The sequence below is a fragment of the Silurus aristotelis genome (assembly GCF_946808225.1).
Source record: "Silurus aristotelis genome assembly, chromosome: 12".
Taxonomy (NCBI): domain Eukaryota; kingdom Metazoa; phylum Chordata; class Actinopteri; order Siluriformes; family Siluridae; genus Silurus; species Silurus aristotelis.
Genome location: NC_139585.1, coordinates 13,214,974 through 13,240,494, shown reverse-complemented (window position 1 = coordinate 13,240,494; position 25,521 = coordinate 13,214,974). Strand labels below are relative to the sequence as shown.

At 37.2% G+C, this 25,521-nt stretch overlaps 1 protein-coding gene and 1 long non-coding RNA gene across 10 annotated transcripts in view; one reads left to right on the top strand and one right to left on the bottom strand.

Annotated features, from left to right (window-relative positions):
- Positions 1 to 25,521, top strand: part of rbfox3a (RNA binding fox-1 homolog 3a) — a 340,119-nt gene that overhangs the window by 308,741 nt on the left and 5,857 nt on the right. For 3 of the 9 annotated variants that reach the window (XM_083556150.1, XM_083556149.1, XM_083556152.1), the window contains 9 exons: positions 2,399 to 2,452; positions 3,748 to 3,840; positions 5,521 to 5,581; positions 6,363 to 6,416; positions 12,271 to 12,403; positions 13,254 to 13,293; positions 15,375 to 15,439; positions 18,860 to 18,938; positions 20,728 to 24,796. In XM_083556150.1, coding sequence (XP_083412276.1) covers positions 2,399 to 2,452; positions 3,748 to 3,840; positions 5,521 to 5,581; positions 6,363 to 6,416; positions 12,271 to 12,403; positions 13,254 to 13,293; positions 15,375 to 15,439; positions 18,860 to 18,938; positions 20,728 to 20,772 — 624 coding nt within the window. In that variant the 3' untranslated portion in view covers positions 20,773 to 24,796. Of the gene's footprint in view, positions 1 to 2,398; positions 2,453 to 3,747; positions 3,841 to 5,520; positions 5,582 to 6,362; positions 6,417 to 12,270; positions 12,404 to 13,253; positions 13,294 to 15,374; positions 15,440 to 18,859; positions 18,939 to 20,727; positions 24,797 to 25,521 lie in introns of those variants that run through there. The other 6 variants (XM_083556151.1, XM_083556156.1, XM_083556154.1 and 3 more) reach the window with 3 other exon arrangements.
- LOC310734296 overlaps positions 15,982 to 25,521 on the bottom strand; it is a 30,529-nt gene continuing 20,989 nt past the window's right edge. The window contains exon 3 of the long non-coding RNA XR_014536006.1: positions 15,982 to 16,823. This is a non-coding gene — a long non-coding RNA (uncharacterized lncRNA). The remainder of the gene's footprint in view (positions 16,824 to 25,521) is intronic.

Genomic DNA, 25,521 nt, shown 5'->3' with positions numbered 1-25,521 from the left:
TGTGGATTTAGTGTGTTAAAGATTGGTTTATACACTGATGACTTGTTTTTATGCACCATATATTCAACCTTTCATAGTGGATATATTTGGTAATCTACCTCAAATGGCTTGACTGGATTGCCAACTCTTACGATACGAGAACCACCCACAATCCCTTCTGAAGTCTGTCAATGATTGTGGTTTCACCTGTGCAGCTGTGAAATCTGTCTGCCTTTGGGTGATTGTGGATGGCAAAGCCCATTTTGATGGGTCTGCAGCGGGAGCACTCACCAATAGTGTGTGGGAGAGTCTTCACTGGGGAAATATTTCAGACCGTCGTAACCCCATTAGGGTGAATTAAAACCATTAGCATCCACATATGTTGTTCAGCATGGTGACTGTGGTCGAAAGTGACTTTACACTGAGATCCAATTGGACATGCTTGATGCTGTTTCTGGGAGGGAAAAAAATGCCATAATTTTAACAAATGGAACGTATTTGCGTCAAGTAGCAATTGTTTGGATTCTGCTCAGAAATTTGAATTGGACTGGGGAAAATTAGCTTGGAGGAGCAAGAGGAGAAGATAGAGGCAAGGACCTGTAACAGGCTAAGCTGAACAGAAATTGGCACTTTCGCCAGTAAACTAGCTATTCTTTCCCAGCACATGCAGAGTCAGTTAAGATTAGAGCCATGCTCTAAATTTGTTGACAAAATCCCCTCCTTACTTCAAATAAAGACACACACATGCACATACAAATTTGGTGCTAGTCTCTCCCAATGGCTGGAAGGATAAAAGGCAGGTCTTTTTAACCTTATTAGTGATCCGGGCCCTCGATCAATCCCATTGAGCCGCACAGTGCCTGGAAGGCCCATTTCTTTCCTGTTGTGCTGGAATGAAGCTGCCGTGGCCTGCTTGACAGGGTAATTAGTTTTAATGAAATAATATGGCCATTGTAGAGAGCAATTAAAACCTGCTTTCATTCCACCCATTAGAGGAACTTAAGGTTTCACTTTCATTCTGCAGTGTTCCATAATGATCCCCAAAGCAAGACCACTTAAATAGGATCCTTAGGTCCCTTGTCCCTAGAGAAAATGCATGCGGTATGCCAGCCTGTTACCTCTTACAAGCGACCAACAAAGTGTAGGAAAACACAGAAAAGTCACCCTGTAGCTCAGAATAGTTTTTTCCTACACATCACAAATTTCAGAGCTTTGATTAACCACCCCAAACTTACTGCCAACATTTCGCTAGCCCCCAACAAGAATCTTGAGTGGAATGTTCAAGAAAATATTGTTTTCTGACTGTGCCTTTGCTGACAAAGCCATGTTTATAATTTTTTTTAACAAAACAGCTTGCAATATCATCGCAAAGTGGACATGTTTAACCAAGTCCAACCAAGATTAGTGTCAAGCATTGAATAGAGGCCGTTATTAGGTCTCATGAATCGGCTGGCCAATTTCCCCTCCCATAGTTCTACCTTAAGGCCTGACACATCCTTTTACACACAAAAAAAAGTTGCTATACACCAAATAGTACAACCCTGATTGAAGTTGTGAGGATCCAAATCAAGTGTCAATCGTGGTGAAATGTTCAGAGGTTTTCTTCTGGTAGGCATCCAAGCAGCAAATCCATAAACTCTACGCTTCGTCTAAAAAACCATCTCAGCTGTGTCTTGTCTGTGGTCAGCACATGCTCCCTAATTCTAATTAGCGAATAAAAAGAAGGGATTGGGCATTTCAGGGGCATCAGATAAAGATGCACATTGCAAAAGGCTGGAAAATAATAACCAATGTGACACGTAATTACAGAGACAGTATTCGTCATGGTAATAATAAACAAATACATGTTTTATCATCAGCTATGATGGCTCCTCTACATCCAATTATCCTTTTTAATTGAGAGGAGGTGGTGGGTGTTAAATCTTGCCAGAAATATGTTGTCTTATGGTTTCATCCAGGTTTGTTTTTTTTTGTTTTTTTTTGTTTTATCAGGGTGAACACCATAGAAAATAACAAGCCATTGTGTGTCATTAAGCGCACTGGTGCATACACAGCGTTGTAGTGTTCTTTTGAAATTTTCTTACTTATCAGCAGAATAGCCGGTTCATTCCCTCTACAGTACATAGGCAGGACTCTCCACAGAGGTGCAGTCATATCAGCTGGCCTCATTTAGCACATTTTGATGACTGGTCACTGATATTGAGTTCGGTTTCTGTGTGCAATATTAGTTCAGCAGAGAGTGACTTGTGAAGCGTCTCTACTATGGAAGTAGCTCTGTTGAGTAGTGAGTATTCTATTTTAGTTAGCTATGCAATCAAGTGCTCAAGTTTCCTGACAAAGTGTAAAAGAGATGAGTTCTAATTACTCCATTTCTTCTCTCTCTTTTTTTTCCTTCTCCCCTCTCTCTTTTTTTCTGCAGCAATTTGGGAAAATTTTAGATGTGGAAATTATTTTTAACGAGCGGGGCTCTAAGGTAAGTCAGCTGGAAGAGCAGCTCTTTGTCACTTCATCCCTCTCTTTCCACACAGGTCCCCTTTCCCTTCATGAGTCGAGTAATTACAGCTCTCACACGGCAGCCACAAAGTGACACACACACACACACACACACACACAGACACACACACACACACACACACACACACACACACACACACACACACACACACACACACACACACACATGCACATAGCGCTGTGCCAAGTCCCACTCGCTCAAAGGTAGCTGTGCACACAGACAACTGAGGGGTTTCAGCTAAATTAGTGTCAACTCACCCAGTTATAATTCAATGGAGTGTCTGACCAGTGCACAGTGATTCTCCTTTTAGAGCTGTCATACACTGATTTGAACCAACTTGTCTGTTCGGGTCCTGGAAATCTCATGTATTAGCTGTTAGGGATATGTAAAAGCAGTCTTCCAGACGGACACTCTTCCGGATAGAACTGCAAAGCGTAGAGGACTCATTATCCAGAGAGAGTTGCTCTTACCAGAGTTCTTCCCTCTGCCAATCGGTTTAGTTTGACCGTGTTAATTAACTCAGTATAATAATGTTAATTTAAGAAAACACTGCTTCTAAATCTGGTAGCAGGATTCATGAAACTTGTTGGTTTATTTTTAAATTTAATGTGTAGAATAAGGTATTGTATTTATGTATGAGATCATGCCTGCTGCCAGTGTCTCCTATGAATTATTTTTTAAAGCAATTACTATGTTATACATGTAGTGCAGTGTATACAAACTAAATGATTGGAGCTTGAACCAAGCACTTGCCATGAATGTCTAATAGCAGGCACTGGATATGGTGTTTGGGCTGTGGCTGACTATAATTTGTAGCCGACAGCAGCCAAGGAGAAAGATGAAAAGAGTATTTGGTCTCTCTCTCTCTTTCTCTCGCTCTCATAGAATCATTTTTTTAAATATATTTTATAGGTTTATACAGCATATCATCAGCATGTTTGCAAATAAGCATGTGGCCATGTACAGCAAATGTAAATTAAACTAGTAAAGTGAAAGTCATACATAATATACATAAATTACATTTTTTGCTTCTCAAGTTGTCTTCCATGCCACTGTAGTTTTTTATTTGAAGTTTTATGTAGAATCTGTAGTTTCTAGTTTCTAGTCTCTGAATCACTTCTTGGTTGAAAGTTCACCTGTGACTAATGCTTACCATTTCCCACTTGCAACTCAGCTTACACTGTGTCTTTTTCCTTTCTTTGTCTCTTTTCCTTACTTGCTTTATTTGTTTTGGCCACTCCTATCACAATTAGGGATTTGGTTTTGTAACTTTTGAAACAAGTGCAGATGCAGACCGTGCAAGGGAGAAACTAAATGGTACAATCGTAGAGGGACGCAAAATTGAGGTGCTTTCCTAATTTCCTACCTTCCTGCCTGCCATTTTCTCTTATTCTGCACTCCTAATACTGTACTCTGCCTGCTAGTTTGCATGATGCATGTATGTATGTGTGCTTGAAAAAAACATTTGTGTTTGTTTTGGTAAATGCAGGATGTTATTATAAAAAATTACATCTGTTGTGTTATGGTCATGTGACCTTTGTTAATATTGTAATGCTATTAATACCTTCAAACACTAAATAAATTTAATATTATGTATGATCAGAAATGCTGTTTGATATATAAGTGCTCAAAATGCCTCCAGGTTTCATCATGGCAGCCTCGTATACTGTACATGTGCAAACTTGTTTCAGGAGCTGTTTGGTTCTTTTTTTTTTTTTTGGTAGTTAGACGTGAGACATATAAGTGCATGCCAGGATTAGTATATGTTTTAATTAAGCTCATCTTGGGAAATCAAAGTGCTGCCAATGTTTTAAATCTCAGCTGTTTATCTCAAACAGCCAGTGCTTATATCTTGTATATGCCACACTCCCTAGGGCACATGCAGCATTATCACTGTCTTTTTTTCCCTCTCTCTTTCTCTGGCTCTCTCACATCCTTGCTTTCCACAAGCCTATTAAGATTTTCCATAGGGCAATTAAGATAATTCACATAACGTACAAACAATACCAAGGCCTATATATCAAGGGAAAGTCGAGGCCAGTTGTTTCCTAAAGCTAAATGACCTCCAGTGGCCCTGTGGAAAGGAAAGCTATTAACGCTAATTAACACGAGGGTGAAATACTAACATGGTTCTTGTTGCCATCGGCCATGTTTGAATTCCCACAGCAGCCCCCGCCTTTGTAAAATGCTCTCGCTCTCTGTGTCGCATACTGTTTAGCTGAGCTCAGACAAAATACTTGTTTTTCATCTTGAGGTTCAGTTTAGAGCTCATGATTATTGTTCTTGCCTTGAGGGAGCGCATGTTTGATAATATGCACTTACACCAGGGGTGACCTGTTTCTGTTGAGGGACACAGTTTGGTGATTCTTCTCGAAAAAAGGTGTCTTAAATCTGAGGGGATTTATATATTTAGTAATCTTATATCTATTAAATTTAGAGTAGACTAAATGTTGCTTAGCAAAGTATAATAATAAAAAAACTGTGTGCAGTAACATGTTGGGATGTTTAATTCCTGAACATTCCAGTGAAAGGTAAGACTACAGTATAGGACTACTTTTTGTGTATTTTTTTTTATTCTTTTTGTTCTTGAGAATCAGAGTCATCTTATACAATACAATTATCTGGCTAAAAACTAAACTACATCAATTATAAATATAATGACTTTGAAATTGGTGGCTTGTGATTTTATTTCCATTGCAACGGAATATTAAAATCTCAGAGCTTCTGGCTTTGCTTTGAGAACCACTACTTTAAGGGAACTAAGCGGAGCTCCAAATCTCCAGGACTGCCACTGGACAATGTTATACATAAGGTTGCTACAGGGAATTTAAAACAGACACCCTTACTCATTGAGAATGCCATAAAAAATATTTTCTTTCTGGATTGCTCTTGCATGGTCCATTTGTATGTGCACACAGAAGTTGCATTGTCTGTCCTCTACTACAGTACAGAGTCAATGTTTGCATGTTAGTGTACCTTTATTTTCTTCTTATATCTTCTAACATTTTGGATCATATTTCATTCAGGTTAATAATGCAACAGCACGAGTAATGACAAACAAAAAAGTGGCTAACCCCTACACAAATGGTAAGTGTTTTTCCTTTACTTTTCACTTTCCACATTAGGCTGCATTGCTTCTTTTTTTTATTTTTATTTTTTTATACAAACACCTCTAAATAACGTCATCCTGCAAAATTTAACTCTGCATTCAAGTGCTGCCAGAATACAAGCAACTTTGTGGCTTTTCCACCTGTGCCATAACCCCTATCAAATTTATCTGGAGCTAGTATACAAAATGCACCACACAGAAAAGGTAGGGGTCACTCTATACAAGCTCCTTTGCCAAGCTTAGTGCACCTCACAGAGACATATTGCTGTAGAGTGGTAGAACGAGTGCAGTGAGAGTCGGAGAAAGAAAGCAGCACAGACCCCCCCAGCACTGCCAATATGGAGAGAAAGAGTAGGCCATTTTACAGCCTTCATCCATCACTGACAGCGCACCAGATAACTTTCACTTCTCTCTTTCTCTTTCACGCCCCCAATCTCTAGTGCGCGCTTTCTCATTCTGCATCTCCCAATTTTCAGACCACTCCAGTGCAACCTTTCTCAAAAACCCCTTTCTCCAATATTCTGTGTTAATCTATTCTTTGCCCTTTCCTCTATTTTTGACGTCGTTTTAGTCTTTCATTTTGTCCTCCTTTCCTTTTCTTTTTTTTTTATTTTATTTTTGAAGCATTAGCTTTTGTTGCTTGTTTGATCCCACTTAGAGTTAGACTAAAGAAAGTTTTCTGAAAATACTTGCTAGCTTAAGGCATTAAGGATTCTAGCATTAAATATTGATAAATCACGCCTTGTGTGTTCTATGCAGGCTGGAAGTTGAACCCAGTGGTGGGAGCTGTCTACAGTCCTGAATTTTATGCAGGTAAACTGATTCATCACTTAACTTTTTGCACCGTCATGCTTATTATTTCGTGATTCATCTTGTAGCACTATAGTCATATATTATTGTAATTACATTTGGGATGTAATCAAACAAACACATTATTTACAGTGAGCAGATAATTTGTTCTAAACAAAAATAAATCTAGAATATAGCAAACCAAAGGAAAAATAAATCAATCTGGTTAAATATTATTAAGTGGCTTGTTGTCAACTTCAGTTAGAAGATCCTTGATTTTGGAAAGACATCTTTGTTTTAAAAGATAATTCAGTGTACAGTATATAAAAATATAATTTAGCAAGCCACAGTAAACAAGTATTAAAGCAAAACACATGGCACACCAAGCAGTAGCTGAGTAACAGTATTAAACAGGACACTGAACACAGCATACTATAAAATTTAATATAAGTGTGGACCCATGACCCAATTCTTATGGACCATAATGCATATCATCAAACGTCTTTGTTTTTGTTTTGTTTTATTGATATGAGAACAGTGAAGCATCTTAATATTTCTGACAGCTGACTGATAAATAAAGCTTACAAAAACGGTTTGCTGATTTATTCTTGGCACATAAAATGGGACATACATTCAGACATCTCTGCCACTTTTTTGACAATATTTCAAAGATAATATTTCAAAGACTTTATATAACTCATAACGAATATGTATTTCAAGCATGTCCTATTCTATAACAGTCAAAGCTTATAGCTGTGGCAATGTGAATATCCTACTTGGAGCATTACCAGGTTTTTAGAAAAAACAAAAACCAGACAAACATTTACTGTGTTGTTTACATTAGGTAATTGAAAGTTAAGTTCAATGGCACTTAAAAAGTTGGTCTTATTTGAATGGTGTAAAAGCACAACTATAATGTTAATTCCAGCGCAGAGTTTCTTTCGCTGCTATTTATTTCATGGACAGCATAGATGGGCTTCTGCCCACTAACAAACTAATGAGATAACAAAACAAGACCTGTGTTTACTCATCTTGCACACACACAGCAGTTTAGAGAACTTTGGTGGTTTAGTTAAATGAAGAGTGTTGACTTTCTGGCATATTGCTGTTCCCCTACTTACTCTCTACTTTCTGATTTCTTTATTGCTGTGTGTTCTTCGGATCTTTTGCATCCTAATGAGGGGGAAATGGTATTATTTCATTTGGAAGAAGTGCTGAGCACATCGCATCACTTTAACGGCCTGCCTTTTTGCTCATTAGACTAAAATCTGTTCATTCCAGGACAGCTTTACAACGAACCTCTAAATAACCGCCTGTGACAGAAAGCAGTCATTTATCATTTTCATTTCACTCCTTTTCCCTCCCCTACCTCCTGCTCTCTCTTTCTCTCTCTCTCTCTCTCTTTCTCCTTCTCTTCCCCCATTTCTGTCTTTCTCCTATCCCTACACATTTTGCCTGAAATACCTGCTGATACATGGTCACACTATTAACAGCATATCAATGCACAAAAATTCCCTGCTCTCCTTCATCTGCTCATATGATTTTATGTAGTATAGTAGACTGACTAAGGATTTGCTCACTTATTAAACATTTATGGGAGCTAAATTTCATTAAGAGGCAGCATAGTGGCATAGTGGGCAGAACTGCCACCTCACAGCTTCTGGGCCTGCGGTTGAATCCTGAGCTCAAATTACTAGTGTGGAGCTTTGCATGTTCTCTATTTGGGTTCCCTTTTGGTTTCTCCTGTGTCCTCCCACTTCTCAATAAATATAGTTTGGAGACATTACATCGCCCATAGGTGCAAACATGTACATGTATGGTGCACAGTAATGGATTATCCTCCCAAGATGTTATCTCATCTCACGCCCAGTTTTCCCAGGACAGGCTTTAAATCTCCTGTGTCCCAGAATAAAGCAGTTACCGAAGAATATGTCCTAGTTTGTGGCAATGTGTTAAAATATCAACAGAAGACAACAACAGAATATAATGTATATACAATATCTCTTTCTCATCCAATTTATTACTAGTATTCACAAAAACAAAAAAACTGCTGAAGCTGACCAAATTCAGATTAATAAGGATCATCAGCATTATAGAACAAGATATGGTAAAATAAAAGACACTAGATACAAAAGATGAAAATAAAGTGAAATATTCAAAGTATAAGCACCCTTTATTTATGACTGTAGGCACATGACATAAAAGAGCAAGAGCTAGCTACAGTCATGAGCCAAGTAGAAAAGATTATTTGATAAGTTTGTAAATTGATCAATAGTTAAAGTAGATCTTATTATAAAAGTTAGCACACTTTACAGTCTAGGGGCATCCACACTAGCACATGAACATGCACCTTTTAAAAAGTCGCCATCAAATCAGATTTACCGTAGTCCGCCACTTCAGCGTCTTGGCTTAGAGAGCCAGCATGCTTGATTTATTGGATGCTAATTTTTCATGTCTTCTTAACACGCCACTAAAGTTTGCCAAGCCTAAATGACACCATATGCCTTCCATGCCCCCAGGGACAGCAGTGAAGAGACTACAAAATGGAAATAAGATATAGATTTCCCTGACTAATAAGGATTGTTCTAGAAAAGCCCCATCCAAAATTGCCCTTCTTCCCCTCGCTTGATCCTTCTGTCTTTAAAAAAAGATAAAAGAAACAACCGAAAGACATGGTCACTGCATTTCTTCCGGTATAATTATGGATACATTTAATATACTTTGGGGGATGGGAGGCTGAAATCGGATGTAAAAGTGATTAATCACTGTTTATCAGTCCTAGTTTCTGTGCGGGAGATCAGCGAAATTGGGCACCATAAATCGTGTTGTGCTGACAGCGCACTCCGTCTCCATTCGTCCCGGCGCTACAGGTTTATTGTCCTCAAATCTCATTCAGGAGAATGACGGATGAGGGCCTCCGATCGCCTGCTTTTAACCTGTTCCAGGGAAGTCGGGTTTCTCCCTCCTGCAGCTAGCCCATCCATCCCTCCATCGCCTTTTACACATCTGTCATCTCTCCATCCATTTCTACACTGAATGAAATACACTGTAATATACTGTCATTTCTCCATAACTCTCTTCCCTTCTCAGCACCTCTCACTCATCCTGCGTTTAGCCCTCGAACCTGTTGTTCACACACACACACACACACACACACACACACACACACACACACACACACACACTCTCTCTCTCTTTTACACATGTATTGTTTCTCTTTTGCCCTTTCTGTTTTACTTTTTTGCTGTTCCTGTTCTCCGTCACTCTGCCAGTCCTGTCATTCTAAGTGTCTCTGTGTTCTCCTCAGCCTAAGCAGAGTGAATAGAGCTAAGCCAGGGCTAAGGGCTGAGCCAGTGATCCCTGCCTGGAGAACTTAATTGTGTAATCTAGGGTCTTTTCTCTTGAGTATGTCAGCCCGTGCTGGGTACACGTGCATGAAGGACACCAGGGGAAATGTAATATTGATTGATTGACTGTGTCTTCAGCCAATGTATTCAGTGCTTGGCAGCACGTTCAGCCGAGACCAACAACATGAGATTAAAATGCAAAATAGATGGGAGGGAAATATTAATAGTGCTGTTTTTTTTTTTTTTTTAGTTTTAAGTAGACACTAAAACATTTGCAATGAAAAGTGTGACACATATTTGCTCCGAGTCATGCCCAAATGATTCAACTTTGCAAAGGGTGACCTTATCTGTTATTGCTGAGTAGCACTGCCACACATAAAAGGGTATACATATATATATGCGTGTTAGTAATGTTATCAAATACAAATACATCATACAGTGTGAACAGATAAAATTACAAATAAATGAGGCACACTACTGGTTTCTTTCTTCTTTTTTTTGCCAAAAAGGTTCACAGGTCATCTGATTGAGAGTTGAGGTATGAATTAGGACTAAAACAAAAAGGGTTTTACTTTTAGACATGAGAGGTCATTCCAGCAAATAACATGAATTTGAAAGTGTCCTGTTACATGATAGATTTACAGCATTCTTAAGCCCATCCTTAAGAATGTAACTCAATTGCCAGTGTTGTGGTGATTAAAATTACACTACTGACCTATTTATATTTTAAGATTGGGCTACATTGGGCTACATCCAACTTGTTTGTTGAATTTTGTGTATATATATATATATATATATATATATATATATATATATATATATATATATATATATATATATATATATATATATATACATAAATATCCATATATATATATATATATATATATATATATATATATATATATATATATATATATATATATATATATATATATATATATATATATATATCCATAAATATCCATATATATATATATATATATATGGATATTTAAAAGGCTTTACAGATATATTGAGGCTTGACAGATAGTTATATTAACATTACTTTTTACAAACTATGCAAAAAAGTTTTATTAAAGGATTGTAGGTTTGGTTTGGTTTGGTAAATGCAGGGCTATTAAAATAATTCTTGAAATCAGTTTTGATATAAAGACCCAAAGAGGGGGGGTAGCAAGCCCATAGTCCTAATGGGGGATGTCATTCCAATAAACTGCAAGGAAAGCTTTTCAGGTGGAATGATGACACTTTATATTTGGACAAATGTTGCATTTTTGTGCCACCAGTGCCATTTGTTATTGTCATCTTGAGGTTTTTTTTTCCAAACAGATCCAGTTATATCAATACATTTTAGTTGGAGGTTTGTGTGTTATGTTATGTTATTCTTTATGCTTAGGGCATTGTTTGGTCTTTGTTTTAATCATGCTGCCAGTCAAAATAACAGCAACATATGAGGTATTAGTCAATTTATGCACCCGTATAGTTTTGCTGCTTCATGGGCTTTATAGGGTGTCATAAATGGCTGTGGTGATTTATGGCATATTATTGAATCAGTGCAGCATGCAGACCCATAGCTCATTATGAGATTACATTTGTGTACATCATGGCACACACAATGCACACAGAAAATCAAAGGGGGGAAAAAAATAAGAGCAGTGCATATGAAGGGATTCAGGATAAATTGACCATGGCCTGGCATATATCACAGACCAGTGCTGTTTGGCATATTAACACTGGCGTCCATATCTTAGAAGGGACAAATTAAAATGTCAACAGCTTCACTCTATATCAAAACGAAAGACCAAACTCCTTACCTTCTGCCATCTGTCTTTCTTCTGCATCAGATAAAGGGGCACTACACACTGCCCTGTAGCTGAACATTATTCTCTGCCTCACTGATTTCTCTCTATTTTTATTTTAAGAGCCAGTCATGATTAGTAGTCATTAACAAAAATTAAGTGTTTGGTACACATCTGCCTAGAGGTACAGCCAAGTGGTTGGACTGCATTTTGGTTGCTTGGAAGGTAGACCTAGGATTCAGGTGTTCGTTCAGGAAAACATTTCAGTCCAGGAAAACCGTGACTGCGTTCCAACAATACTGTAGGTATTTAATAACATAAACCATTATTACTGGAATCAAAATGCAAGGATGTACCTCAGACCACTTCTGTGTCTTTCTGAAATGTTTAATGGGATAGTAATTCCTTTAGGATGTATTCTTAATAATATTTATTCTAGTTTACTTCAAATCACAATGTAAACAATAGAGTACTGTTTATGAAGCTGATGTATGTTTAGAGGTTTTCTTAGAATATATATTTTTCATGTACTGTACATGTAAATATCAATCAATGTAAACCACTGATTTTCAAACAATATGGAGTACAGACCCACAGGTCAATTAAGGAAACCTTCTCTTCTCTTCTCTTCTCTTCTCTTCTCTTCTCTTCTCTTCTCTTCTCTTCTCTTCTCTTCTCTTCTCTTCTCTTCTCTTCTCTTCTCTTCTCTTCTCTTCTACCTTTCTCCTGTAGTTACAGGCTTCCCATACCCAACTACAGGTGCAACAGTGGCATATAGAGGTGCCCACTTGAGGGGCCGGGGTCGTGCAGTCTACAACACGTTCCGTGCCGCACCTCCACCTCCTCCCATCCCTGCTTATGGAGCGTGAGTATACAACATAATATACAATATATTTCAAATGTCAATTTTATTTTGTCTAAGTGTCACGCTTTGATCAAGAGTCGGAAACCAGAATACGAATAGGACGTTTAGTAGCCTTGGGAAACAAACAGAAGCTAGGAAGCAGCATGTACCGGAAAACGGGTATATTCCGAAACACAGGTAGTCCAGGGATGATCGCCAGAATGAACCGTAGATTGGATGGTGAGTGAGTGTGAACGGGGGCCTTATAAAGGGAGGGTGTAGATTGGAGACAGGTTAGTGTTAGTATGAAGGCGAGGCACTGCGAGTGTGCGGAGTGCCGAGTGGGGGGGCGTGGCCAGTGGTTCCCTGACACTAAGCAAGTCTTAGATTATTATATTGCAGATATTATTGTAATACTATGAGTTTTGTTTTTGTTCTTGCAGGTCTTTTTGAAAATGAAAAAATATATATATAAATACATTCTTGCAACTACAGTAAAAAGTATTTTGATTTGAATTGCTCTTATATTTACACTTAAAAGGTTAACGTTACACTTAAAAAGATTTTCACCATCAAATAATGAACTGAATTTTAAGCATATCAGCTTGGTATTAGAGCAGAGGACATAAAAAAAAAAAAAAAAAAAGAAACTTTTTTTTTTAGCAGAACAATAAAAAAATTGCTTTACAATGTAAAAATGACCATTATTTCAAAATTGCTGCAGCATTCCCTCTGTTCAGCCTACAGCACACTTTTTATTTTTGCTCTGCCTTTTGAATTATTACTTTACCACAAGTTCTACAGCAAAGAAGTTGTATATCCACATTACTTTGATGTTTCCTGCTTTCATATTTATTTTTTTTATTCACAGTGTGGTTTACCAAGATGGCTTCTATGGTGCCGAGATCTATGTGAGTGCCTTTTTCTCTGCCTTTTTAGCAGTTGCTCTTTGTTTAAATTCTGTAAACAGGCAGAAAGAAAACAGTGCTTGTGCAGGTTTCTGTAGTTATGTCTGCATGTCGCCACACTTCCAGGGTCGTTAGGATGACACCCTTGCATGCCCTGTCAGTGGCCTGATGGAGTACTATAGTCTCTATGAGCAACTCTCTCCAGCATTGCTAGCGTCTTATGTCTCTGCTCTGGCTGAACAGCTGCTGTTGAATCTTTCATAAGGCTAGGGTCAACACAGGTAGCCTGCACAAATCCACTAGGACAACCCTTTCATGGTCACGAGAGCCTTGTCAATGTCTCCTATACATGCACTTCTTTCCCATGGTGACACACTGAAACTACATGAAGTGAGATCTTGTCAGCCATGCCCCTTATTTTTAGGCTGTAGTAATGGTTACATGAATAGAGTGAACCATAGATGTGAATACCCCACCACCACCCCCAATTTCTTGGCTTCTGACTCATCTGTGTTTCCTCAGCTGCCAGAGCTGATTGATTTTACTGTGAGGAAGAGCCATATCATGTTAGATAAGCTGGCTGCTTGAGTGTTTTTGTTTTGTTTTGTGAAACACATTCTTATCTACTCCTCTCAGTTCATATTAAATTGTAGCCAAAAATTCTCCCATTCAACGCCAGGCCTATGCCCAAGCACAATTATTCTTGACAGGATGTCAGAAGGCATTAGACAGTCAGGTGATCAGAGGGAGTGAGAAAAGCATGCCTCCTTTTCCAGGATTATGTCACCAGAGGGAAAATGGGAAGGAATTCATCTTTCAGATCTAAAGAAAGGGAAAGCAGCCAAGAGAGAATAATGATGCCTGTTCCTACATGTTGTGTTTTGGGCAGATCTATAGCCATAGATAGATATAGCTATGGCTTAACATTCACCTCATAGTTAAATGTAAACAGAAAACCTGAATGTGGTGCTAAAGAAGAGGAAAATCTCTATGCAGTTTCTACAGGTTGCTTACAGTGACCTGATTTTTTTCTCCCTTGCTCTGCAGCACTTGATCTACACGGATGACTGTCTGACTTTAATCCACAACTGAAAAATGAGAGAGAGCATATATAATTTAGTGTTGAGTCTTGTGTCGGAGGCTATGCTCAGCATGACATGCTCTGTGCCAGAGCCACTATAATATATAGAAGGGATGTCAGGAAGGCAATAGCAAATTGCAGATAGAAGAGCAGAGCTGTTTCATTTAAATAGACACTTGGATAAACATTTAAGTGACTAAAGAGACTTGCTCCCAGCAAGCAAATTCATTCAGTGTCTTTACAGCAAGGCATATTTGTATTGCATTTGCCCACAAAGCTTGTTCTGAGCACATGGTTATCAGCCGAAAGCAGCTGGATTGCTGATCTTCTTTGGTGGTTAATGATCACGGCTAATGATATTTGATGCTGCTTGCAGCATGCCTATTAATAGCAGACTTATGTGGAGCAATTAATGGCTTTGTCATATGTCATCTAATGCTTACACAAGCAATATTTAGTGTCTGTCATGCTTTGGCTTCTGCGGAGCACATTTCCTGTCAGGACATCTCCCTGGGGTGTCGTGCCAAAAGGATTTGTATTGGCCAGCCACATTAATTAAAAGGTCCTCCAATACCCTCAGCCAAATCTTTCATTTGGTTTCATTCACAGTAAGCAAGCATTGACTGGTTTTAAATGTTTATACCAGATTCCCACTTAAAATGCTGATCGATAGGCACCCAGTGCTAACATTTCGATTGATTGAATTGATGCGGTGCAGACAGGAATGAAGCAGGTAGAGCACCTATTGCTGCACAGAGAGCAGATAGGTATACGTGCTTGATTAGTGCGAACTATTGTGTGAAGTGCATTGCTGTTAAGGAGAGAAGAGTGTATGTTGTGTATCACAGCTTCATTTTCGATGTCATTTTTTTTCTGTAAAGCCTAGCTCAGAGATGTACAGTATTAAACTGTGTACAAGATTGTTTTGTTTTGATTTTTTATTTAGTTGTTTTTTACTTATTTATTATATGTCTAAGGTTTTCTACCTTCTTTGTTTTGACAGGGTGGCTATGCAGCATACAGGTATGCCCAACCAGCCGCAGCAGCTGCAGCAGCTTACAGTGACAGGTAAGAGTCTTCCAGCACCCTCTCTGTCCCAGGGCATTATTGCTTATTGCTTACATTTGCTGTCCTCAGTAAAAATTTTCTTGTGTTTAATTCTATTTGGAACAGTAGCAGATGTCCTCACATCTGTTATTTTTTTCCAGTGATATAGCTTAACTTTCTCCCAGTGCACATTAGTATACCAATAAGTAAATTATCCACATAAAGCTGTTGATAATATTTAGAATTACTAGCATGTTTGAACAGGGACAATAATTATCCACTCTGTAGAGTTTGACTGTCAGTCCAATCTTTTATCACACAGAGCTACATACCTTGGATGCAGATTGTTTTTTTCTGCTGAATAATGCTTTAAGATAAATGAGTGAATGCTAGTTTGTAAAATTAAGCAGTAATTAAGGAATAAAGCATGCTGAAAATAATCAACAGTGGGGCATTGTGATGCAGAAAAATGAGAAACAGATTTTGCATGACCAGCTCAAACTGACATGTTTCCATGTATTATACTTTTATTTATTTGTAGTTTCATTTTATGTTGTGGGACATTTGCAAGATGTGTGTTTTTGCTTATGTTTCCATAAATAGTCAATTTTTATCAGCCTCTATTTGACAAGATAAAAAATGCAGCTTGGCATGTTTCCAAGAAATCTAAATTTCTTTCCAGTATTAAAAAACTGACCATTCCAAAGCAATGACACCTGACACCCCATCAGTACAAAATGGAACAAAATTATCCAATCAGAAAGAATCATCATATCAATTATTATACACATACTATGCATTTTTATTTAGTTAATATTAGCCTAAGATTATATGAAGTGCCAAACAACTCCTGGTGAATGTGTGTGTCAAGCTCCAATAACATATTCATTATTACCTGTTTTATTACCTGCCTGTCAACTTGATTTGAATCCTAGCTGGAACCACTGTTACTAGCACTGTGTTGTATATTGTATTAGTATCTCAGTTACATTCATACATAGACTTGGACCTGAGTGAGTTTACTTACATGAGCTTTAGCCACTTATCTCAGGGCTGGAGGGCTGTGTGTGTATGTGTGTATGTGTGTATGTTTGAGAAGCAGGGTGGTGCTGTGTTGTCAGTAATTTATCTGGGACCTGTGGGGACCCTGTCAGGTTGGATCAGGGCAGGCGCTGGTTTAATCTGGGCGAGATTGAGCGTGTCAGTGGCGATAAGGCCCAGCCCTGCCCACTAGCCTGAAGAGCACAGATAATGTAAGATTTATCAGAGGCAAGCGCTGATCCACATCAGAGCAGGTGAAGAGACTGGCGTTCTGCTGCAGTGATTTCAGCTGCCTCTTCTCTTCACGCTCTCATTCCTCCCGTTGCCTCTTACTTTATCATTCTGTCCTCCCACAAGCCTCCTTCTGCAAAAAAAAGCATTTCTTCTGTATTCTCTTTATTATTTAACAGGTCTCCTCTACGTGATGTTTATTTAGTCAATATTTTATGGAGCAGATCACTAGAGGCAGAGTGTTACAGCTACAAAATCAAATTTTCTAATTTTTTTATTTTGCTTACCTCAGATGTACTGACTCTATAATATATATATGGTGTATTCAATTTTGTAGTGAAACTACAAGCTAACAAGTAATAGACGCTTGTGAATACCAATTAGCAGCATACAGACTGCAAGCCTAAATCATCAAACATTTGCCTCAAACCAAGACAAATAGATTTATCTTTGGTTTCTGATACTTTGAGACAGTGTTATGTATAACTGAATGCATAAATACTGGATTTACATACAGACATGTTCTAAGTAAAAGAAAAAATTCCCGTTGAGGGAACAGCTTTAGGAAGGATGGTGTTCCTCTCTCTCTAATACAGTTGCTGAAAATTTATTACAAGGACCTTGGAAGCCCTTCTGGTGGCATGTATTGGCCATAAACTGTACTAATACAATATGTTAGTTTTAACTTTCAATTTGTCATCCATTTGTAGTTTTGTTATTTTGAAATATAGGATAATTACATTATTTTATGTTATTATAGGTTATATATGACTTGCAATGTGATCGAGGACTTTGCATGTTATTGCTGAAGTTATTTACTGATAACTACATTGTTTTCCTATTTGAAAGATAGCTAAATTGATTTCATTATTTTTATCATCAAGTTCCATTGCAAAAATACATCAAAACTACATTTTGATGCCAAACCTGTTTCTGCTGGTAGGCTAAAATGAACTGCATAAATAGTTAACTTTGACTTTTTTTTTTTTTTTCTTTCTAAATCATTCTTGTAATTTGAACTCTGTCAAAAGTGGAAAAATTGTAACTCTGTGGAAATTATGCTAACCCATAAATGGAATAAGTTTGTCAAGGATGATGTTGTGTTTAAGACTCATAGCACGTTCTCACCTGTTTACTTTAAGCAGAATATTTTTTTTATAAATCATTCAGTTTGAGAAATGATGAGAATAAATATACTCTTGGTAGCCTGCATTTTGGTGTGAGAGCTTTAGTGATTTACCTGCTGATATTTTACAGAGTAATGTTAATTTGGCCAGGCTCCACATTGACCTGGGGATTCCCGGGTAAACTACACATACAGACACCGAAATTCCTGCGTGACAAAAACCTGGTCAGATCCGATAGCATTTCCATGTGAAATAGCCATGTCTGAGCTGAGGATTTCCCTCTGTCTCCTCCTTTCTTCTCTCTCAGTCCCTGCCCTTAGCCCTGGCCTTGCATTGCCTTATCTGCTCCCCACAGGCTCTCATTTGCAAGCACGTGTTGGGGAAAAGTAAGCAAATGAAGAAGGGAAGTGTTGGAAGTAAATAAATAAATAAGTGAACAAGTGAGGCCCATCTTGGAGGAATTAGTTCCAACCCGCCAACAATGAAAAGAGTTAGAGAAACAGCCATCCCCAGTGCAGGCTGGGCAAACAAGGCAGGGCAGAGGAGCATGGCCAGAATGAAAAGAGCTACACACACACACACACACACACACACACACACACACACACACACAAAAAAAGGTTCCAGCTTCCCTCCTGTTCTTTTCATTCATTTTCTTCATTTACATGTCCCACTCAAATTAATATAACTTTTACCACATCCTGAAAAAAGATAAAAATGCTCTCTGCCTTTTCACCTAAACACCAATGACTACACACAGGTTTTCACACATACCTTTACATATATTATAGACTTTATATTTTACATATATATATATATATATATATATATATATATATATATATATATATATATATATATATATATATATATATATATATATATATATATATATATATTATATTTCACCATTTTAAGTTGACAGTTGCATTTTGATCCATAAAGAATAGAATAATGAGAATTTTATAGAAGAATCTTTTCAATAGTGATCCACCTCTTGAAATATTAATGGACACCTCCATATTCTCCCCCTCTCTTACAGCTATGGCAGAGTCTATGCAACAGCAGACCCTTATCACCACACGATTGGACCTGCAGCCACATACAGTGTGGGCACTATGGTAAGTCGTACTTTCCAAAACATGAAACTGTTGTACACAAATGACACAAATACCTCTGACTTCATTCACAAAGTTTCCCGAAGTTGCTCGAGAGGTGGTGCTCAAACTATTTAATAATAAATAAATAATTGTGACAATCTGTAGATAAGAGTGGACCATCGAAATCCTAGATTGAATGTAGATTGAGTAATAGAAGTATGAAGTTGGGGTGTTTGTGAATTCTGTGTTCGCAGCCAATGAACCTGACAGTTGAGAATATTTTACTTGACTCATTTTACTCATCTTCCCACAAATGTTTGTCCAGAAAATTGAAACACTGAATCTCAATTCCCTAGTAATTGAAAGGGGATGTTCTGTCTAAAAGTAGAAATTGAATCGAAATTGATAAATTCAGTCTGATTTAAAAGTTAAGCCCAATCTATTTTCACATTCCATATGAGAACACTCGAAATGTTGCAAGGATAGTTGTTCTGTTAATGTTTGTTTTTAGCTAGCTTTTGCAGCTAACATCAAAGATGAAAAAAATTCTAAAACTCAGATTGTTTGTTTTTGGTTTTTACGTGTTTTTAGGGTCGTACGTAAGGATAAATCCAAAGATTTATGATCATCAAGCGCGTGCAGCAGCGTGCCAAGGGATATTAAAGAATAGCAAAGCATATCAAGAGCAGGAAAGACCTAAAAGATTTCATTGCATTTACCTTCCCATGCCCATGGGGCTTATTGGACAAACACTCTGCCTAAGACAAATGGCTGGAATTTACCAAGCCGACATGCGTGTGATGCTCAAAACAGTATTATTCCCCAGTGCAGCTGCTAGCTAAAAGCTTTCATTAATTAAGACCATTTTTTCCTCTTCATTTACTTAATTAAAACTGTGGCCTGTGTTGATTTTTTTCCTTCCTTCCTCCTCTTCCTTTTTCAAAACATCCTCCTTTTCTCATGACCATAATTTGTTGGTTTAAAGCACAACAAATCAGCACATTTGAAGCTGGATTTGGGGCAATAGTAGGTCCTTACAGTTCTGTCTCGTGTACAGGACAAAGTGGTAGCGACTAAAGGAGTTGATAGAAACCACCACTGAAGCCCCAGCAAGGGAAATTAACAGAATTTACATATATTTGATCATCACATCTCAAGTAAAAAAAAACAAGTTGAATAATAAGTCCCACAGAGAGTTATGTTAGTTAGTTCTACAGCAATCTCTGCATGCAGAACTGATGAGGATTCATGTCAAGTTTTGAGGCATGTGTGTTTCTTTTCGAAAGGCTGGAGATGGAAGCTTTGATGTTGATATGCTGGGTTCGAGCAGCAGTCCAGCTAAAACAGAGCAGGGAGAAAGTGCCTAATATACCCCAGGACATCTTTGATCAAATAAACCTGAGGACTAGAGAAACTATCCTCTGGGCAGGACAACTATATTGAACCTTTAAAGTGAAACATCTCCTGCTTTCTCTCTGTGGGTTTGAAAAGTATTGTTAGGCCAAGATAAAGGGTTTTAATCATGGTTTTATAACTATAAATCATTTAGTGCTGTTAGATTTTTTCCCCTCTAAAATTTAATAAGATAAATGTTTTAAATGAAGGATTGTGTGTGAACTGCTTTAGTCGCTACCTGCTTTAACTTGAAGAGGACACTTCAGCTCAGAGCCACATTAGCTGTGGAATTAAACCTGCCACTGCAAGGCAAAGCGATGATTTAGTAAGAAAAAGGAAGAAGAAATGGAAGAAAATAGAACCCAAATACTTTACACTGATTGGAACCTTTTTTTTTTCATCTTTGATGTTGCAGGCTAGCCTATACAGAGGAGGGTACAGTCGCTTCACTCCATACTAAAGACAGAAAATTCATCCCCAGACAAAACAAAAAGCAAACAAAAATGCAAACAACCCACCTTCTCCTTTCCTGGGAAACTAAATAGAACAAAATGCTTCCAGGTTGCCACCGACCCCAACTTGTACACTCTTTCAAGTCAAACCTTTTAACATTTGTGCTATTTTTTTCTCATGTTTTTCCAATATGTGTGTGTGTGTGTGTGTGTGTGTGTGTGTGTGTGTGTGTGTGTGTGTGTGTGTGTGTGTGTGTGTGTGTGTGTGTGTCACTGTTGTATTGATTTGGAATCTGTTTTGTTTGTATTGAAATGCGTGGGCCAAGACAGGAGGGGCTGAATGACAGCTTGTGGGGAGGAGAGGTGCTGTTCAATGAGCTTTCTCATTTAGTCTGGCCTTAGATTTATGGCCATGAGCTCAGCTGATTTATGTTATGAGGGAGTGAAAGGAGAGAGCCTCGCACTGGCTTTATGTCTATTACTCAATGGCACTGCACTAAGCAACATGTGCAAAAGCAACTATCTGGCCAGAAACACAATTCTCTGCTCTTGCTTGACTAAAGCAAAAAAAAAAAGAAAAGAAAAAAAAAGAAAAAAAAAAGAAGAAGAAACAGCCATCTGGTTGTACCACAAGCATTCAAATTGTGTTTTGGTAGGAATGATGCATACAGTATGAACATGCTACCATTGCAACTGTTTTATTTTCGCTTATGAGCTTGGTGCTAGCCTATCACGATATTGCACCCTTCAAACTCATTTTAACCATTTTTCAGAAGCAAATATGAATTTTGAAGTTATTTGTTTTAAAATGGAACACTATAAGCTGCTCCTCTGTTAAATAAGGTGCATCTATTATAACTATTATACTATTTTCTGTTTTACTTATTAATGCTCATTGGCACAGCTCTTTCCTCACCTTCCAGGGAGCCAATACAATGTCTTCATGCCACTTTTACCTTTTTATTAAACCCTGATTCAAAAACCCATGTTGATGTTAATGTGACGTTTTACTGTATTCCTTTTAAGAAAAACTATCCTGTTAACATAAACGTATTCCATTTCTACAGACCAGGACAAAATATACAATTTATTTAGTTTCTTTCTTTTTTTGTTGTTGTTGTTTATCTTTCATGAAAATTGCTGATGTTCTCAATGCTTGCCACCAAGGGTTTGTAATCATATACATCTAACTTAAGAAATATAAACTTTACCATAATTGCAGTATATTCAAATATAAATGGAACAAAAACAGTTCTCTGTAAAATCTCTTTTAGGAAACAGAGCTCATGATTACGTGCACTAAACAAGACTGAGTGTGAGTGTGCACTTAATCACAGCTATTATCTCCAGCAATTATATCATTCTGTAAATAAACAAAGAGTATTAATGTCCCAAAACCAAAAGCGCTTTGGTACTACATGGTCTGTTGCACCCTCTAGCTGATAAAATCTTGAAATCCCACTGCAGCGTAAATGAAGACAGTGAAGGCAGAGCGGGGCACTGTTGAAATATTCATTGCTGTTGTGGCACACACTTCTTCTTAAAGGTCACTCTTGCAATGAGATGCTGAAATACAATCATGAGATAAAACTGTTAAAAAAAAAAAAAAAAAGGGGAAAAAGTGCCAAGTAAGTTTAAAATGAGAAACAAGGAGGCTTCCCTTTCCCTTGAGATTCTGCACATTTTGCAGAGATGAAGCACTGTAGGATACTGAGCAACATGTTCAGCTATTGATTTGCTGCTATGGTACTTGTTAAGTGCTTGGTGTGTCCCACCAAGTCATATATTTCTGGACCATTATTAGCTGGCCAAAAAATGTATAGGTGGCTTCAGAATCCTTAATAAGACAGGGAAGATTTAAGAGTTCTTTCAAAGCGGAAGGGAGAGTAAGATGAACAGGGCCTGGTTTTGAAAAAATCAATCGAACCTTATCAGACATGGTCTGTACCTCCTCTCAGGTAAGATCCATATGTTAACCATGTCACGCTATCCTAGATTGAATCACCCCGAGAGAGCGGTTGTTGCCCTTAAAAGATATTTAGTTTGTCATCTGCTTTCATGGCTTTACATGAACATACCCCTAACTAAGAGGATATTCTAGCATTCTAGTAGCGTTTCTTATGAATCATGCCCTTCTGCCAGCTGAGAAGCTCTCCCTCAAGCTGACATTGTGCTCCAACCCAGCACTTTGTAGAAAGCCAGCGATAAGACATGCTAGGCCTTTAGAGAACATACTGTGAGAAAGTGCATGTAGGAGAGAGAACGAGTGGGAGAAGCCAATAATCCTTTCTGTGAAATAGGGCCTCTCTCGTTTCCAAGTTGTTCGGGGCGTTGATCATGTCCCTGAGGCTCAGAAGCAGCTCACATCCCCATACACTGACACACACCCTGCCCAGTAAATAGCTGCCTGCTCGCTTCAAATGGAATAGAAAGGTGGGAGTTATAGAAGAAAGGGAGAAAAGATTCAGGACGGAGGGGCAGCATCCAAAGCAATTTACTCCACAGATTAAAGATAACACCATTGAGTCAATAACCACTGATCTCATTTGAAGATACACCGAGCTTACTCTGCGCGCAGCACTACTGTTCGGCTCGTTCTATTACCATAGCAGTTGTGGCTTCAGACGCGCCATTCTCCTGCTAAACTAAAATCACATGCAGCCTATTGTAAACCAGTGATTGGATGCCACGCTTTCCCCTCTTTGAAGAAAAAACTAACGTACAACATAATATTTCACTTAAATAAGCACCCTCTTCACACCCCACCACCACCTCTCCACCACTGCGAGCTTCATCTTTATCTTTAAAGAGATTTTTTTTTATTGTATTGATAAAAAAAAATACCATTAAGCAGTTGCACACCCTCCCCTTTCCTTACTACTGTAATGCTGGTTAAATATTTAATCAGTTTCTTATGAACACTGCTAAGATAATGGTGGCAACATCAAGTACTATTATTAACTCATTTATCATTGTTTAAAAACCATACTGATATACTAACAAATTCATTGTACAGTTAGAAAAAAAAAGAACTGAAGTCTAAACCGAGCACCTCAAAACACACCAAGTTTCAATTTTGACACAGACATGAATTGTATTTTGCTTTATAATAGAAAAATTGCTTTTTTTTTTGATGGTACCTCGAAACACAGTGCCTCCAAGCTAAAAATATTGCTATTTCTTAGATAACAACCAAGCTCTTTCTCTGTGGGAATGGAATACAAGACTAGTGCAACCAAAATGACTGCTAACATACACTGTAAATAGCAATGAAATATGTTTTACATACATGCTTGCACTTTATCAGTTTTAAACAATTTCTTGTTTTGTTTAGTTATTTTATTTATCCTTGTACATATCCATTTTTTCTAACAAGGTCAAGCCTAGGTTGATAAAAAAAAAAAAACGCTGTATACTTGTGTGTAACAATAGATGTCTTAGCATATTTAAGGAAGCATAGCTCTGCTGTAGTACTTCGAACTTAAAGACAAAGCAAACAATGTATTCTTTCTTTCATAACCTAATACTATAAGCCTACAGATATTCCATTGTGAATTTTTATAAGACTATGAAAAATGTTAAATCATATTTCTTTATACTTTTTTCCCAAAGTGAAAAGAGAACTGATTGTCTAAATATGTCATAGTAATAACTCTGTGCTGTGCAACTGAACTATTTAAATGTGTTTATATGAGGTTTTCAAATAACTTGAAGGTAAAGGTTAAAAGACTCCACTTTCATTTTTACCAAATATAATGCAAAATGGAAGAAGTTCAGTTAAATTTTTCTCATTCATTTGGCAGCAACACTGTAATTTGCCATTGTGCAAGTCACTACAGGAATGGCAACAAATAGGTCCAGACGGCATGGGGCATTAAAAGTTTGGAAACATGTTAATTATATTTATAATAAAATATTATATATTATTATTATGATTATAATATATACTAGGACTTAATAAATATTGTAAAAGATTTATAAAAAAAAAAATTAAATTATAAAAAAAAATAGTATTACTTACTACTATGGTATTATTTTGTTTATTAGCAATTTGTTGCATATTGGAATATCCTATCTATTTCAAAGGTTTTAATTTCACAAAATACCTCATTAAACCTTATATATATATATATATATATATATATATATATATATATATATATATATATATATATATATATATATATATATATATATATGAATTAAATAATTAATTAAATTATATATATATATATATATATATATATATATATATATATATATATATATATATATATATATATATATATATATATATATATATATTTATTTATTTATTTATTAAAACATAGCATATTCAAATGTTTGTTTGTTTCTTTAACTGTTTGAGTTTGCGCTGTATATAAGGTTCAGTTCACTCTTGCGGGAGTCTTTTGAAGTTCTTTACAGCAGCCAGAAATACTTAGCACACAAAAGAAAACTTGTTTGCATAATGCGCCCTCCCATTATTTTGCATATGATGTAATTCACACAAAAAAAAATTGTAAATCCCCTGCAACACACCCCTTTTCTGCATTGACAATTAGTCCAGCTGCACACGCAAATGAGTGCTCGTTATTTTTATTTTTTCATTTGAGAAAATCAGAGACCAAATATTTTAACTTCTGAATGAAAATCATTCTAAAAATACGTTATTTTCAATTGTACTTCTCAAATCCTAATGATACATAACTATGCAGAAATGTTCAAAACTGTCCATTTTGATTTCAGTGGTTCTT